We start from the raw sequence: 19,517 nt of genomic DNA on the forward strand, positions 1-19,517 counted from the left end.
AATAAGAATGATGTATCCAAAGGTGTAAGACACAGGGGATATAGGACAGCTGAGAATTAATGGTCATTTAAAATTGCAGATGAATGGAGTATAATTGGTTTTTCTCCAAATCAAATTTAGTTATTTACCATGGCATTAACATGTACAAATTCATTAAATCATAGCAGATTTTAGATACTAAATATCTATTAAATAGCGATTAAATTAACTACTGGGAACTGAAAATTTGGTAGTCTGATAAAGGCACATGAAAAAATAAATGCATTTTATTTCCACAAATCCAATGCTACAATATTTACATAGATCAAGCTATTCTAAATCAGAATTTTTTGCCAAGCTGAGTATACCAATTCTAAATTTTGCGTCCATCCAATGTTTGCTTGAACTGTGTGAACTCTAAAGATTTGGCCTTTGTTAGCCTCAGTTTCTTGTCAGACAATATTACTGCATTATTTGCAATGATTGTGATAGAACAATTGCTCCTTTTCCCAGATTTGGCAATGTGGAGGCTCTCTGGAGATTGTGACTTGCTCCCACGTTGGTCACGTTTTTCGGAAGGCAACTCCCTACACTTTCCCTGGTGGCACTGGTCATGTCATCAACAAGAACAACAGGAGACTGGCAGAAGTTTGGATGGATGAATTCAAAGATTTCTTCTATATCATATCACCAGGTAAACATGATTTCTTCCTCTGCAGGGGAAAGTAAAATTTAAACACGCTGAATATGTGTTTCATTATTGCTACTATTCTACTGGTTTAAATAAAATGTTTATCACCATAATCTTGCAGGAAATCGTGTTTGAGAAAGTTGTACTATGAAGTCATTTTTCTTCTAAAGTGAGGAAGACTACACTTATCTCAAATGCCTAAACGTTCTTTTTTTTTTTTCTTTGTTTCTTTCTTGGCACAAGATTTATGCTAGAAAAGTGGAGTAAGCAGTACACAGAGAGATCCAAATTTAGTTAATATGTATTAGCTCAATTTAAGAAAAACCGTTTTTTTAAGGAGAAGTAAGCCTATATTTCCTTGTTTCACCAATAAAGCTGGCTGGGTTGGTAAGAAATTTTGTTAATGTTTAAACAGAGATGTTTTCTATTGCCTAAATGATTTCCTGAAGATACAGAATGGCAAATTATTCACATAGTAAAATTTGTATTTTTAAAGAGTATTAAATGACACAGTGAATTACTCATTAATTGATATGTGGAAAAGCATAATATAATAAAATATTACCCGACTTTAGTTACAGGGAGTAGATACAGAAATAGAAGTAAAGGTAAACTATCACTGCCTAGTGGGACTGTGAGTAATTTCATTATTTTCCTTATACTTTTCTAAATTAAAAAAAAAAAACATACTATTTATTTTTAAAAATTTATTTTAAAAGAATTTAAAAGGAAAATAAATTTTAATAAAGAATTTTTAACATTTTTAAAGAATTAAAAAAGAAAAAAATAATGGTGAGAAAATTCATACCCGAGTGCTGTTATTATGAATGATCTCAGTTTTATAATTTTCTAGAATTTTTCCAACGTATTACTTATTTAAAAAAAAAAATAACCTCTGAGACATTACATTGTTTTTTAAGGAAATAAGACGTTATGAGAAGCTACAAACAAGAAGACACAGGGGCCTTCAAGATCTCAAAGTTTAGACAAAGAGACCAAGTCATAAATTAATACAATAGGAATTCAGCTGTATTGATAAAATAATTTTTAAAGTTCTATTTTGATATTTTATGTTTAGGCCATGTGGTCATCAATGACATGATTATGTAACCCACAAGAACAACAAAAATTCATGCTCACCTCTTCTTTTTTACGTTAAAATCCATTACATGGTTTGGAAAAACTAGTTTGGGTTCTAACTGACATGCTCTGATTTCTGAAAGTGTATATATGAGGCTGTGAAAACTCTTCTTTTATAGAAAAGGAGGCAATAAGCAGTATGAACTTTCTTATTAAGATCCATTATTACTATAGGAAAGAAAAATAAGGACAATGCATGTGTAAATGTGTGTTTAGGTGAAGGATTTTTTTCATATGTTTTCAAGCTTCTTCTATGTCAAGAAGCTATTGTCAGAAACACTGTTTCACGCATAGATGTATTTCTCTTCATAGTAGAAAGCCAGTCCAGATATTCACAGAGTTGAGTTCGGCAAAAGCATGTAAAATTCGTAGCAAGGCAGTGACATTTATATAACCTTTTCATTTTCTTTTGATAATACTTTCTGAATTCAAATCATTACTTGTAGAAATACATAAGCTCAAATATGAAGAAAGGAATAATGGAAGAAAGAAATGTGTTATATGTGATTATATACAACTTATATTCAGGAATGTAAGTAATTGAGAATAATTACCACCATGTGTATTATATCTACTCATGATGAATATTTTTTGTAAAAAGTGATGTGCTAGTCTTTTGTATAATTTCCCATGGAGTGAAAAAGGCAGATAAATGGTAGAACCATTTCTCGAAGTGTAATGAAATGACAGGCTTTAGAGTTTAAAGGGTGAAAAGGAACACTTGCTATCTGGAACTATTGACTTTATGTTGCTCAACAGGGACTGTTTGTATATTCTGGAAAGTGTAGTTCTTATGTTACAGTAAATATCATTTAGAAGCCGATTATTCTTATGAGATGGACTCATTTAAATCTGGAAAGGTATTTTGGAAAGCAGAAAAAGGACATTTGGGGAATATGCTGAAAATATGTAGGAACTTCCTTAGGGGCATTTATGTTTCTGTATGTCTCAGAGACTGTCAGCATTGCTGAGTGTGGGACTTGCCTGCCGCAGCATGGGCAAACAGGAACAACCAAAAACACAAAACAATAAATTGCTCCTCAGTGGAAAAGGAAAGGAAGTAAGCTGGAAACTAGAGCTAGACTTCAAAAACAATGCTAGCCCTGGGCAGCTTTCAGATCATCCAAAAATAGATAAAATGGGTTGTATTAGGAAATCAGGAATCTGTCACTTGTATGGTATTGAGCATTTTTTGAGTCAATAACTATTTTAGTCATTACTGATGGTTTCTGATACTCTTCTAATCAAAATCATGGATTTCTTTGCTATCATCTAGAATTGTTGGGATTCTATTCTTCATTGCCTTGAGTAACAGGAAAGCTTGTAAAGAGAGTAGTTGGTGTACAGGCATGGTAGGGGGATCTACATTTAGACTTACATCCTTTGCTGTAATATACATAGACACACTCAAACACACACATGTATTTATGAAAAACTCCAAAGAGCTTATATTGAGTTCTGTTTAATTCTCCAGAACTGAAATTGTAATTCTTTCTAGAAGGACCTCCACGTATCTGTTACTTTGCCCAAGATGTTGGGCATCTTTTATGAGGAGACTCCCATTTTTACACCAGGGCTTCTATTACAGAATCCTATTCTCCCCTTATGCAGCTGCTCAAAATGAGATCTTTAAGTCCCGAGCCTTTATGAATTGAATTCTGACAACTTTGCTTCCTTTCAATATATAAATAAAATACTATAAAATTGTACTTACCTACTTGGTAAGTAGTTTGGTTTCTGCTTCAGCTGTGTCCTGAAAAAAGTGGGTATTTTTTCTCTCTCAAAAGTGTATTCCCTGCAGTTTTGATATCATGGCCAATCCATTAGTATGGTGCACCATATTGTTTTATGTTTATTATGTGTCTCTATATCTAGAGACTTGTAGTTACAGTGCTTAGCAACTTTCCTGTTACTTTGCAGTCCTTGGAAAAATATGTGTTAATTAATTAGAAAAATCAGTGAATGACTAAACAAATGAATGCATTTTAAAAGGAAGCTATTTATGTTTCTTCTTTTCTACTGAATTTTCCATGATGTCTGGTCTATACCAGGGAGTCTCACAAGAATTGCAGCACATTGTCCCACTTCTCTGATCTAACCCCTGATGAAGGACTCACTGATACGAGAGAGGTGAAAAGTGCTCTTCACATATCTATGATGTCATTCCTCTGTGTTGGCCATCCAAAATGAAGGTCCCATTGGCTCACCCATGTTCTTGGGGTATGATAATTACACCATAATTGTAGGCCCACACAGTAATACAATCTTACCTTCCAGGAGTAATATAAAATCAAACCGACACGATGTAGGTAGACAATAACATTCTGTAGTAGAGCAGCGTAATACAAGAGCCCATAAACTTAAGACAACTTTTACACATGTTGATTTTTATTTTTCTCATGACCCCCATTAATTTAAAGTTACAATGGGATGTATAAATAACCATGTATGTGGATTACCTTTATCTGATTTATTTTTTCAACATATTTACTATACGTCCTAATTGCCTCAGCTATGCCCATTAGCCATTGGCAATATTGATAGAGCTGGCAGAATCTAATTATGTCTCTCAAATGGGTATGTGAATGAAGAGTAGAAATACTTTGAAATAGTGTTGAAGAATACATTTTCAACATTTGTTTAGTTTGCTTTTTGGCTGCCTTTTTTAAGATGCAAATACTATAGCATCATTGATTTTTAAAGCCCTGTAGGCTCTTAAAGTCTGAGGCAGTTTTTACTAGTAATTGGGCTGTTTCGGCTTGAGGCAATCTGATTGTCCTAGCAAATCCTTTGAAATGAAGTGATGTAAGCAGAAACCACTCTTCGCAGAGCACCCCATTATAAATGGCAACAATTTTTCCTGTTGGTCACAGGTAAAAAGCTTAAGAACTTTAAAATAGAGTGTAGTCATAACACTAGCCGTATATTCAAAATGCTGGCTGTTCTGTAAATACTGATTTTCTTTTTGGGGGGAGGTAGATTTCTAACTGTGTATCAATTGACATGGTGATTAGAAGCAGATGTCCTTATATAACCTCCGTTGTTCTTCCTTTTCTTAATGGACAGCTTGTGCTCTTGTTTTGAGCAGAAGAAAAAAAAAAAACACAACAAATAGAAAATAGAATTTAAAGATCCCCAAAACATACTTGAAAGGTGTTTGTATGTAACTGGGGAAACAGCTTATTTTCCTTTGGCAATACTGTAGCATTTTGATCTGTATTCCAGATAAACAGAAGCCACACGTTTAGAAACACATCCTTGAACTTATTTTGAAGGTTAACTCTATTTGGTAACCTTTTAAAAATACTTTAGAAAAATCAGTTCATCAAAGTCAGGCTTTGTTAGCAGTGTCTTTGGATCATTATTAAAGTTTAAGACCTATATTCATTTCCATCTCTTGAAATTTTTATCTATGAAATACAAATGTTTTTCAGCATGCTGATTTTTTTTAAAGATAAAATATTTAATAACCAACCCTTTGAGTGTAGGGCCTAATTTCTTTTATAAGTCATAAAAATGTGGTTCCAGGCTGATTTCATAAGCACAGGTTTTGATGTTCCCTGCAAAATCTGCATGATTTTTTTTTTAATAATCCAGGGATATCAGTTTTATTTGGGTTAACGTGAATTCATCTGAAAAGAGTGCAGCAATTCTGAACATAAAGTACATTAGCACCTATGAATTTTGTGCTTTTATTTAATAAACACTTTTTCAGCGACATCAACCATGGTATTACCGAGTGAATATGATATGATGAGGAAGAAATTCTAAATCATTTTAATATGCTACATTGTAATAACATGTAATTCATTTATCTGGCCGAAACCATGAAATGCTAAATGTGGAAGTAAGGGGTGACAGCTGTACTCAATATTGTTGGTGTAATGGACAGACAACTGTTTTTCCTTGCTACGATCAAACACTTTTGAATTCTTCAAGTCATTAGGTCAGTTTTTATCATTGGGATTTTTATTGCTTTTTTATGGGTATTTATTTGTATTTTTTTATGGTAATACTTCCTTGCTTCTGTCTTCATTGGGTAAGTATTTATGAAATTCCAGATCTGTACTTTGCCAGGGAGGGGGATGCAAACACAGAAAAGATGTTGCCTTCGCCTTTAAAAAGAGAACGGTCTACATCATCACATTTAGTTAGTTTAAATGAAAACTGAAATTAAGTGCTTAGTACATGGGGAGCACATTGTCAAGATTTAAAAGAGAGACTGATGTGAACTACCTACATTTTCCTTGATTTCTCCTTCTCACTTACAAGCATCAAAATCAAATGAATCTCTAAGTTCTTTCTAGTCTCCCTCAAGTTTTCTCAAATGCCTTCAGTTATCCTCGTTCTTCCAATCATCCTGCATCCAGAGAAACTCCTGATTATCCTGATGGCGCCTCCAGCCTCAAAGCTTGCCCGCTTTTCACCTACTTTTACCATATTGCTGGAGGACATTCCTAAAACTAAATTTCATTTGATCTCTCACTTACCTAACAAGCTTTTAATGATTTACCAGAAAGTCAGAAATCTGGAATATGGCCAACACGGCCCTATGTGATCTGGTCCTCACCCAGCCTTCCAGCCCTTCTTCCTATGTTGTCAATCCTAGCTTTCCACGTACCCACCATGTGGAACTATAGTCAGGTCTACAGTTCAGGATGCTGCCTCCAGCTTTTAGGTTTTTGTGTTGTCTAAACTATTATTTGATGCCTTAATAATATCTGATGAGTTAAAGTCTGAGTTTACCTCTGCATAAAGTGCCATCATCATCCATGTGCATTCGTCATTCATGGACCAGGTTTATTTTAGTTTCTTGGGAACTCCAGTGGCTTCCCCTGTTGTAGCAGTTCTGCATTTTTAGAGTATTTCTTCCCTACACTAAGCTATGTGAATAGAGGGACTATATTTGTTTTTGTTTTGTTTCGTTTACTTGGTTGGTTTTGTTTTTAGAGTTCGTTGAGCTCAATTTTGTCTTACTATATTTGTCAGAGGCAAATAAAAGATATGTTTCAGACACAACTGTTGTGTCTCCTCCACCAGATAACCCTCTGTTAAGCATTTGATGTCAGTCCTTCAAATCCTTTTCCTATGTATTTGCATACATATACAGACATATATATATACATATGTTAAGTAAGACCATTTAATAAGTACTATTTTAATTTCTTTTCTATTAACTAGGTAGTATGTCCTATAATATTTTACCTATAATTCACATAGGATTATATCGTCCCACTTTGCAACTAAATATCATATTGCATGGATATATTAAAACTTATTTAATCATACCAATAATGACAAGCATTTGTCAGGTTTTAGTTATCTGTTATTATAAAAAGTTAACAAGTATTCTTGAAGCAATATCTTTTTGAACCTGACAGGATATTTCTGAAGAACATAGCAGCTTAAGAGAGAGAGTTGGCGGACTGCCTGGATTAATTCAGATCCTCGCTCCACAAAACCCCTCTGTATTTACTTAACCTATCTATACTTAGCTTCCTTACCATAAAATGGGAATTATAATAATAGGGCCTTCCCCGTAAAGTCTTTTGAGACTTAAATGAAAAAAAGATATATAAAGCACTTAGAACAGTGCTTGGCAAATATTGAACACTCAATTAGTGTTAGATATTTGTTATAATTAGTCAGATATATTCACAGAAGTTGATTTATTGGATCAAAGAATATGTACATTTATATTTCGGTAGATTTTTTCAGAAATTCCATCCAAAAAAGACTGTAACCATTATCCCACCAGAACTCTTGATCACTTACAATGTGCTATCACCACTGTAGATTTTCAATACTTTTTATTTTTGCAAACATTGTGTGTACACATGTATGTATATATTTATTTATATTTGCATATAGATTTACATATATATCTAGTTTCTTTTTTCATATTGCTACTAGGAATGAACATCTTTTTTTTTATTACTTGGATTTCTTCTTTTTATTTGGATCATTTGTTCATTTTACTATTGGATAGCTTTGCCCTTTCTTATATCCATCGATCTTTATGTATTCTCGTAACTAATCTTCTGTATGCTATATCCACTGCAAGTGTTTTCTCCCAGACTACTACACATGTTGTAACAGTTGATATACAAAAAGATATCTTAAAAAGGAATTTAATTGTTGAAGTAAAATCTGGCTGGTTTAGCCTTTATAGCTTTAGGGATTATTTTTTGTTAAAACAACGCTGTCCTCACCCCTACTCCAAGCTTGGCAAATTTTAAGTGCTCTAGAGGTGTCTGTTGAGTGATTTAAGTTTGACTTTAGTAAAATGCATGGGAGATTATATATATATATATATACACATATCTGTATGTGTGTGTATAAATATATATATATATATGTATTTTTTTTAAGAATTCGGTAATCTCTCTGGGCCATAATATAAGCAGAATGGCACAATCAGATGACTCTCCTTATGGAAAGTATGACTATCTTTATCCATGGAACATAAATAAAAGTATTAGCTTCAACAGTTATATCAACTATAGCTAATCAGCTACAGCAGTTATGATTTTAAATAAATCTATTAAATGATTATATCAGTTCCCATTACAGTAATCTTTCCAAGTATCTTGCATTGTATTCATGGCCCATAAAGTTAATAAACAGATGGTATAAATTATGTTTATTGAATGTTACAAAAATATTGAATTTGAACAGTGAGGGTGGATCATTGTATCCTCAGTCTTCGATTAACAACTCAGAAACTCAATTAACTCCTCAAATGATTTTATCATTACCAAATCTAGGTAGTTTCTACAGTGAATAAATATCACTTAAATTCTACTATAGCTTTATTCACAGAATTATCACTACCTTCTAGGATTTAAATACCAAAATTATTCAGACATTAGTTTCTGCTTCTTCAAATAAAACCTATACAGCTCTAGTCTAATTGTGTGTGTGCGTGGGTGTATGTGTGTGCAACTTCCACAATATTCTGAAGTTTCCAGTAAGTAAATCCTACCCCACTTGGATTGGTTGGTCATGATTAATTTTCATTTCCTTAAGGCTCGTTCAACTAGGCAAAGTAGAAAATTACAGCATTTTTCAAATTGGTGTAAATGATCCAAGAACTTGTGTAAGATGCATGGATTTTTACTGTCAGGAATTGACTAAGAGTTTTTATTTGATGTAAGAGCATTAAATAAGGATCAAACACGATCCAGGTGCATATAGAGGCTTTACCATACCTACTTTCATCTTGTCATCTTCAGAGTGCCCCCATTCCATTATTTAATTTTAGCCTAACTAAAATTGAACAGCTTAAAACTTATATAATCAATTACATTGAGTTTCAATTCTAATTCTTAACTCAATTGAATGGCTCACTCTAACACTCAGCAGTAGTCATTTACATAAAGTTATTGATGGTCAGATGGTTACAAATTACAGATGCCTTACTTCAAATACTCTCAGGCTCAGTCCCCCACATTAGGTGTTCTGGTAGATTATCTTCAGCTGGATTTCTATGTTATCATCATCTTGTAGCTATTTTAAATAAAATATGTGTTCAGTTTTGGAGTTGTTTATTTACATATACTCTCTGGAAAGTGAACAGAGTCAAAGATAACCTTTAGAGAATTAGGAAACATAGTCTTTTCTACATCTAATATGACAGAAAGTACATTAAGCTTCTCAATGTGCTAAATTGAGGCTCCTTAAAATAATCCTTTGCAAAAATAAAACAGTACAAATAAAAAGACTAGCCATATACTTGCCTATCAGATATTAAACACTAATGATGGATTACATCAGCATCCTAATAATTTACAGTCTTTTGGGAGTAGCTCTCCTTTAACATGTTAACACAAATTATCTAGTAAAGAAAAACACTATTATTAATAGTTATCTTTATCCAGTGGGAGAGTAAGTTAAAGAGAGCTTTGCAGCAAGTCTTCGGTAGAAAAGAATGTAGGGCAATAGTTATAGGCCAGGATGGAAAGGTGAATTAGGGAGACAAGGTTAGGGCTTTGCAAAGGAAAGTGAAAACAGTTTCTGAAAAGTTAAGGTGCCTGTTTGACAAATAGGCTGTTTGCATGCTTTTACGAGAAGCAGCATTAATATGAAGTAGTTACTGTTAATGGGGGATTGTCAATGGCTGAAGAGCAGTTGGCTGCCATATTGATAACTGTCTATAAGCCACCTGATGCGAAAGCTCTACTTGAGACCATGTGCACATGTACACATGGATTCATTAACACATAGTCAGTGAAGTAAGTACTAATTCATGTTTTAATTGCAGGAGAAATGAGCCAAAATTAGAGATTGTTATATTTTACAAATAAGTGCTAAAATAATGAACTCAGATCAGTGTTTATCTTTGGTTAGTTTGGCTTAGCAAGTAAATTTTATTTATTTATTTATTTATTTATTTATTTATTTATTTACAAGAAAATTTTAAATAGTATATATTACCACTTTGACTTAAGGCATATTCTAAATATATGGAAATATGGAAATATCGATAAAGCATATTGAACAGTTAAATCTTTGTAATTTATATGGTTGAAAATAATATAAATAAGGTTATAGTGATGGTGTTCTTATGGCTGCAAGTTATTCAGTCAGAACTGTCATTACTAAATGAGCTCCATTATGACATTATTTTAATTTTTTAAACTTTTGTATTATAAATTTTGTGCATTTCTGGTGCAACGTCTCAGTTAACAAAATTTGAGAACATTGATTAATTAGGATTTTGTACAACTTAATAGTTTAGGAAATACTACTATTTCAGCATAACTTAATTATATTTCCAATAAAAAATTCTCATTGGAATTAAGAATGTAGATCTCAAGTGTCTGAATAAGTTATTTAATTGATCAAAATGAACACCAGATTAGAGGTAACTATATCTAATGAGCCTTCGATCTATGATATATAAACAACAGTGGAAGGAAGGAGGGCTTTGGGAAGTAAGGTAAGAGAGGATGCAATGTTTTTACTAAAATGGTATATTATGTGAAAGAGCTTAGACACTTGTACAGATTCAGAAGATAAGAAATTATAAGCAGACAATTTTAAGTTCTCGATCAAGAAATTTTCCAGAATATAATGAATTGATTTGCAATCCAATGAGCCTGTTGTCTTTGGAAATATTCAAACAGAGGCTAGATGTCTGTCTTTTAGAGCTGCGTTAATGAGAATTTAATAAGAGGTTGGATCTGCTTTCTTATCAGATCTTTCTAACTCTGAAATTCTATGAGAGAAACTTTCATATCAATGAATAAAAACACTATATTTATTAGTACCTGGTTTAAAATTGAAAAAAGAAACAGATTTCAACTCAAAATGAAAAGCTTCTCTTTTTTTTAAATAATTTTTATTTTGTTATATTAGTCACCATACAGTACATCCCCAGTTTTTGATGCAATGTTCCATGATTCATTATTTGCATATAACACCCAGTGCACCATGCAATATGTGCCCTCCTTAATACCCATCACCGGCCTATCCCAATCGCCCACCCCACTCCCCTCTGAAGCCCTCAGTTTGTTTCCATAGTCTCTCATGGTTCATTCCCCCTTCTGTTTACCCCCTTCATTCTTCCCTTCCTTCTCCTACGGATCTTCCTATTTCTTATGTTCCATAAATGAGTGAAACCATATGATAATTGTCTTTCTCTGCTTGACTTATTTCACTTAGCATAATCTCCTCCAGTCCCGTCCATGTTGCTGCAAATGTTGTGTAATCATTCTTTCTGTTGGCTGAGTAATATTCCATTGTATATGTGGACCACATCTTCTTAATCCAGTCATCTGTTGAAGGGCATCTCGGCTCCTTCCACAATTTAGCTATTGTGGACAATGCTGCTTTTTTTAAAGATTTTATTTATTTGACACAGAGTGAGAGATAGCAAGAGAGAGAGCGCACAAGCTGGTAGAGTGGCAGGCAGAGGCAGAGGGAAAAGCAGGCTCCCCACTGAGCAAGGAGCCTGATGTGGGCCTTGATCCCAGGACCCTGGGATCATAACCTGAGCTGAAGGCAGACGCTTAACCAACTGAGCCACCCAGGTGCCCCCAAAATGAAAAACTTATAATACATTTTTCAACCATGACACAGGAAGCCTTGAAGAAGGGTGATAATATATACTTGTTTGTTTGGGACAGTCATAGTGCATGTCTGTTACGAGGGCATAATTATTAATAGCATCCCCTTTCACTCACAACAGTGTCCTGATTTGAACAGTAATTATTTAGTGAAACTGAATAAACTGTATGTGGAAGTGATGATCTCTGGAAGGGGCTAAGTGGACTGAAAGCAATAGCAACCATTATGGCATTGAGCGGGATATAGACTTCTATGCAGGCAAATTCTTATCTTACCAAAATCTAGAGAAAATCCATAGATCTTTTAGACTTTTGGACTGTCAGGTTCAAGTAAATGCTGTAGTTCAGTGACTTCTCTGATACCCCAAATAAATGCCCTTCCTTGAAATTCTATCTACAAAGTGACGGTTTTTTAAAAACCATCTCTTTGGAGATATGATGATGTCACTGAATTCTGATTCGTCTTCATAAGGTATTGGCCAACATCTTCTTATTAATTTGTGTGATTATAGTGGGGTTACTTTTTCATTTTTTTATATATAGTAAGTTTAAACTTTCATTTACTAAATGGAGTATAAACTTATTCAATCTCTTGGTTATACCAGCGAAAGAAAAATTGTGCTGATATACATGTATGAAATATATGTAGTGATATAAGAATATATATTTTTCCACATAATAAAATGTATGTATGCATATATATATATTTATGTATATATAGTCTTTCCACATGAGAAAGAATATACACACACACACACACACACACATTTGTGTGCGCATGTGCGTGTGTGTGTGTATTTTTTTTTCCAGATTCAGAATTGTTTGGGAGATACTGACTAATTTCAGTCTCATTTTTATCTGTTTAATATATTTTATTTTCTCTAGCAATAGTAAGTGTGGCTTACTTTTAATATATTGGAAGGGAAAGCCGTATAAAATTCTCATTTTGATTGAAATATCACTATGGGTTACATTATAGGTTACAGTCTGAAAGCAGATTTCCCTACACGTTTGGAAAACTAAGTAGACATGCTGTAATAATTTTTGCCACCCTTCTTTCCAAAGCTCAGAAGTTCTCCTATAAAATTATTTTGTAATCTCAGACCATTATGAAATCCTTCTCAAGAGAGTATGTATAGCAGACATCCATGCACTTTCTGAGTCCTGCCATTAAAATCCTGTGGCATCTATTGTAATTTATATTCAGTCAACCCCAAAATTGTAAAGTGACATTTTCTTCTTACTGATATTTATGTCTGCTGGATAGTTGCACTGCTAGTGGACATCTTGATGGTCGTGTGTTCAACAATAAAACACATAAATCAGATGAAATATTATCGAAATCAAATATTTTCCATAGTCATGGGTCCTGTTTTTGAGGAAGTCTATGACATATCAGACTTAACTATTATTTCTGAGAATACTGCGAATCCATATTTGAAAAATGGACATTTTCAGGAAAAGTTTTACGTCGAGGTTAGATTTTTCCCTGTCAAATCTGTAAAGTACACAATGAGAACATAATTTATCATCTCAAATTAATAGTTAACCGATCTAGAGTCTCCACCTTTGACAATGAAAATATAATTTCTTCCTTGTCAAATAAAATAAGAAAACTTGGACGCCAGCGCTGATGGCCTGAAGAATAATCTAGGAGATTTTGTGTAGCCTGTACTCTACTTTCTTCCGTTGGACTTTGCTGTGTTTACAGTCACTATATTTTATTAACAAAGAAGTAAACAAGGAAGGGAAGCAATAAGGTGTGGGCTTCTTGGCAGGCTTCTTAGTGTAGGTTCAACAGAGATGTCACCCAGAAATGTTCATTTGTGTCAGACACCACAGTGTGTTCACAGCAGCCTTTTTCCCCATGGCTGTCAGTAAAGAGTAGCAGAGGAGGGTCGTTGATATGTGAGAAAAATTACAACTACTTATTCTAATAGGAAACCTAGCATGAAAGCTGTGTTTTATTTGTAAATATACTAGCATCTTCTATGACCCACCTTTCCACTCTCACTCTCCACAAAATTTTTCTTAGTTTTTAAAAAATATTTATTTTAACTTTTTATTGAAGTTCAACATGATTCAGAAAGGTGCATAGTTTATAAATATATAGCTCAATGGATTTTCACACCCCAAACACACCTGTGTAACCAGCATCCAGATCATGTACCAGAACATTCCTAAGCCTCCTACCTCCCTGCCCCTAGAAGTCCCTCATGCCCCTTCTGGCTACTACCCTTCCATAAATCCTGACTTCTAAGATCAAAGATTTGCCTGTTCTTAAACTTTATAGAATGGAATTGGACAGTGTGTGTTCATCTGTGTCTGGCTTCTTTGGCTTGGCTTAGATCAGCCATTCTTACTGTTATGTAGAGTTCCATTATGTGACTATAACACTTTATATTGATTCATCTTTTTGCTAATGGGCATTTGGGTGATTTCCAAGTTTGAACAGTCTTGCTATGAGAATCTGTGTACTTGTCCTTGGATGAACATATGAATGCATTTATATTGGTATGTTCCTGGGAGTGTATCTTCTGTATCATAAAATTTGTAGTTTCTTTTTTACATAAAACTTGTAGGTTTTTTTTTTTTCTGATTATGGGTTTGTTTGTTTTTTTAAATTTGAGTATAGTTGACACATTAGTTTCCAGTGTACAACTTAGTGATTTGACAATTTTATACATTATGCTATGTTCACCACAAGTACAGCTACCATCTGTCCCATTATATTGCTATTATGATATTGTTTGTTCTTGTTTCCTTTGTCATAGATTAAATGACCATATAAATTTGGGCTTATTGCTGGGCTATCTCTTCTTTTCCACTGATCTATGTGTCTGTTTTTGTGCCAGAACTATACTGTTTTGATTACTACAGTTTTGAGTATATCTTGAAATCTAGAATTGTGATACCTCCAACTTTGTTCTTCTTTCTCAGTATTGCTTTGGCTACCTAGCGTCTTCTGTGGTTCCATACGAATTTCAGTATTATTTGTTTTAGTTTTGCAAAAAAAGAAAAAAATGCTATTGGTATTTTAGGAGGTATTGTATTTAATCTGTAGCTGCTTTGGGTAATGCAGACAGTTTGATGATATTAATTCTCCAATCCATGAGCATGGAATATCTTTCCATTTGTTTGTGACATCTTCAGTTTCTTTGATCAGTGTTTTATAGTTTTCAGAGTACAGGTCTTTCACCTCTTTGGTTAAGTTTATTCCTAGGTGTTTTATTCTTTTTGGTGCAATCATAAATAGTGTTTTTTTTCCTCTTTCTATGACTTCTTTCTTAGTGTATAGAAACACTATGGATTTCTGGATATTAATTTTGTATTAATTAATTAACCTCCGGTATTAACCCTGCCACTTTACTGAATTCATTTATTAATGCTCATAGTTTTTTGGTGTATTCTTAGGATTTTCTATGTATATTATCATGTCATCTACAAATAGTTTAACTTCTTCTTTCCCAATATGGAGGCCTCTTATTTTGGGTTTTGTGTGTGCGTGTGTGTGTGTGTGTGTATGTATGTGTGTGTGTTTTGTTTTTTGGGCTTTTTTGTCTGATTGCTGTGGCTAGAACTTCTAGTATTATGTTGAATAAAAATGGCAAGAGTGGATATCCTTGTCTTGTTCCTGACCTTGGAAAGCTGTTTTCTAGCACTGAGTATTGTGTTAGCTGTGTGTTTTTCATATGTGGCCTTTATTATGTTGAAGTATGTTCCCTCTAACCCCACTTTTGAAAGTTTTTATCATGTTTGGATGTTGAATCTTTTTAAATGCTTTTTCTGCATCTGTTGAGATGATCATATGATTTTTATCCTTTCTTTTGTTAATGTGATGTATGATGTTGATTGATTTGTGAATATTGAACCATCCTCGCATCCCAGAAATAAATCCCACCTGACTTTGGTGAATGTTCTTTTTAATGTATTGTTCTATGTGGTCCACAGCTTTCTTAATTATCTTTTGGGGGCCAGTCTAGTCTGCCCCAGGAATGGACCAGAGAGGCTAAAGAAGGCTCTTTTATTCTTCTACTTTCAGATGCTATTCCATTCTGGTGCTGAAAGCCAGATCTTTCTCTCACAAACCTTTGTCATCTAAGATTCAATATTTAATTCTGAACTTCATCCCAGATCAGACTCCTGGGGGCATTAACATTGAAAAGAGCTTTTTTGTTTTTGTTTTACCTGTAGAACCTTTCTTTTTTTTTTTTTTTTAAGATTTTATTTATTTATTTGACATAGAAACAGCCAGTGAGAGAGGGAACTCAAGCAGGGGGAGTGGGAGAGGAAGAAGCAGACTCCCAGCGGAGGAGCCTGATGTGGGGCTTGATCCCGGAACGCCGAGATCACACCCTGAGCCAAAGGCAGACACTTAACAACTGAGCCACCCAGGCGCCCCCTGTAGAACCTTTCTAATACGAGTTACAAGACAGTCTGATTTCCCACTTTCTTCTGGTATTTATTGGCTTCACTTGGGCCAAACATATTATTCCTCACAAATATGTATTAAAGACAGTAAATAGAAAATCACCTCCGGGAAAATGTGTTAGTAACTAGCATCATAGATGTGCTTTGCTTAAGAATTGTCCAGTTAAGTGGAAGGTAAGAGGGGATGCTAATTACGGGAAAAGTGGACTGGAATGAATAAAGGTGGAAAAAGAGAAAAGGACCCTGGATTGTAAGGAGTCAGCCTGGTTTCATCATGGTGAAGGGCACTAAATTTTGATGAGGAAAGACTTGGAACAATAGTAGGTGTCTCCCACAGATAGAGCTTTAAGCATGTTATCCATTGTCTTCTTTTCTCCTCTCCTAGGATCTTTGCCTAATAACACCTATTTTCCCATTCCTGCTTCTAATTTTTTTTATTCTACCATCTTTTAAAAATCTCCTATTGCTCGAATATACCAATAACTGCTATTCCTTCTTATCCATGCTTCTCTGTAAACTAAATCATTAACACAATACATATTTCAGCTTTTTCGATCAAACATATAAATGTATTAATCAAAAGTAAAGTCATAATCCCGTATTAGCTATGTAACCTTGGACAAGTTATGTAATCTCTTTATGCCTCAGTTTCTGCATCTATAAAGTAGGAATTTTAATAATGTTTATCTCACAGAATCTCATTTTTGAGATTTTGAGGTTTTCACTTATCTCACAGGTCCCATTTTTGTTATTATGAATGAGATAAGGAATACAAAGATATTGGAATTGTATCTGAGACATACTAAGGACTTAATGAACTATAAATAATGATAAATTTCTGAAGAAAATAACATAAGGAAACAGTGATCTAGGGTCAAATATTTTATTTTATTTTATTTTATTTTATTTTATTTTATTTTATTTTATTTTATTTTTTAAAGATTTTCTTTATTTGAGAGAGAGAGAGATAGCAAGAGAAAGAGCACGAGCAGTGAGGGGGACCCTGGGATCATGACCTGAGCTGAAGGCAGACGCTTTACTGACTGAGTTACCCAGGCGCCCCATAGGGTCAAATATTTTATACATATATACATATTCTGTTATTTTTAGAAAAGTCATTATTTAAAATGTCATTGGTAAATAACAGATATGTGACAAAATATTTGCATAATAAAATTATAGGTTTTTGATGCAATTTTTATACAAGAATATGTGTCTGGCTTTCCTTAAGGCAATGTTTCTTAACTTGGAACAGAGATCACGAACCACTTCGAAGATGTGATGAAGTGTATGAAACTATTCCCAATTAGATACATATATACACAACTTTATTCATGCCGATTTGGAATTCATGGAAGATTTAGTTCCCATTTATGGAATTCACAGGAGCCGAAGACCCCAGGTCTAGGACTTTAGCTTTAAAAGCAATAAAGGAAATTAGAAATCTTGGATTTAAGATATAAACATATAGATTTTTTCTTCTGGGAAAGTAACAATCTCTCAGATATTGGATATTTTCATTAAATTGGCAGTTGAGAATGATGATCAGTAATTTCAACTCTAACATTCTGTATTCTTATGAAATAACCAGCTTCTCCAATTATTTTAAAATATGGGACCATTTTCTGTCACCTGCTTATGAAGGTATGAATGGAATGATTCAGCAGCACAGACTAAGGAAATATACCTTCCTCTGGCTTGGGACTTTTACATTAGAGCAAGGCACAGAGGGTAAGAGCCAACAACAGAAAGGATAAGAGGTTTGCTCCCAAAGACTAGGAGAACAATTAAGTAGAAATATAATTGAATCTTAATAGCATCGTTAATTTGAAGGACTCTGATTCCTAGTAGGAAGCTGTTTCAGAATGTAAACCATTTTGTTTGTCTTTTAATCCTTCAGTCTTTCACAATTTTAACCTTGATTCCTGGTATTTAAAGTTGGCAGTAGTCGGATTTTGTTATTTGTTTGTCTTCATTCCCATTTTCTATTACTGCATAACAAATTATCCCCGAACTTAGTGGCTTAAAACTACATTTTTTAAAATCTTATGATTCTGTGGGTCAGGAGTGCAGGCAGGGCTCAGCAGAATACTTTCTCTGCATCATATGGCGTTGACTGAAGCCACTCAGTGGTATTCAGTTGGCACATGGCTGGTCTGTAGAGTCCAGAGTCCAAGATGGCTTCTCTTCCATGTCTGGCACCTTGCTCTGATGGCTGAGAGGCCGGGCTATCTACCAAGAAGCTCTAGGGAAAGCTTTAAAGCAGATGTTTCCAGAGGCCTGGGCAGAAGCTGCAAGGGTTCTTAGGAGCTAGACTTGGGAATCCCAACATGCCTGTTCCGCCACATTCTACTAGTTAAGTAAATCATCAATGTAAACTCAAAACCAAGGGGAGATTTTATACCCTATCTCTCAAAGGAAGTGATAGCAAAGCATTTGTAATCATTTTTAATGTGTCACAATCAGACCCCCCCTAAACTTTGGGTAAAGAAGACTCAGTTAATCATACTTTTTGGTTCATGGCTATGACCTATCTATCTATCATCTATCTATCCACCTATTTATTCCCTTAATCCCCTGTCACAGGCAACCATTTTAATTTCTTTAATTTGTGTGTTTTATTTGAATGTTTTGCTTGAAAAATGCACATTGTTTGAGGTCAGTTTATTTTTAATTAGTATAAATGGTGTTGAGTTATATGTCCCCACTTTTCTTCTCTTTATTTTTTTTAAGATTTATTTATTTATTTTAGAGAGAGAGAACATGAACATGAGAGGTAGAAGGAGAGGGAGAGAGAACCCCAAGCAGACTCTGTGCTGAGCATGGAGCCCAACGTCGGGCTCCATCTCACTACCCTGAGATAACTACGTGAGCAGAAAATAAGAGTCGAACACTTAACTGACTACACCACCCAGGTGCCCCTTTTTCTTCTCTGTATAACACAAACATTATGATTTTAATACTAATTCCTGGTTTCTATGTGTACATCTATATGCTGCAAAGCCCTCGGTGGTAGGAATCCTCTGTATTTCAACTATTCATCCTTTTTGAGATAGTTATCCAAAGTAGCTCCAACTCAACTGCCACCATTTACTTATTACTTTCCTCACAAATAATATCAAATATTCACTGTGTGCCAAGCACTGTTCTAGGTACTAACAACATACATGTTCTTATGGACTCATATAAGAATGAGGAGGGGGATT

The 19,517-nt window shown here is 34.1% G+C and overlaps 1 protein-coding gene across 1 annotated transcript in view; it reads left to right on the plus strand.

Annotated features, from left to right (window-relative positions):
- GALNT13 (polypeptide N-acetylgalactosaminyltransferase 13) overlaps nucleotides 1-19,517 on the plus strand; it is a 467,481-nt gene that overhangs the window by 320,424 nt on the left and 127,540 nt on the right. The window contains exon 8 of the mRNA XM_026492778.4: nucleotides 493-673. Within this exon, the coding sequence (XP_026348563.1) occupies nucleotides 493-673 (181 nt within the window). The remainder of the gene's footprint in view (nucleotides 1-492; nucleotides 674-19,517) is intronic.

Source organism: Ursus arctos, unplaced genomic scaffold, assembly GCF_023065955.2.
Source record: "Ursus arctos isolate Adak ecotype North America unplaced genomic scaffold, UrsArc2.0 scaffold_1, whole genome shotgun sequence".
Classification (NCBI taxonomy): domain Eukaryota; kingdom Metazoa; phylum Chordata; class Mammalia; order Carnivora; family Ursidae; genus Ursus; species Ursus arctos.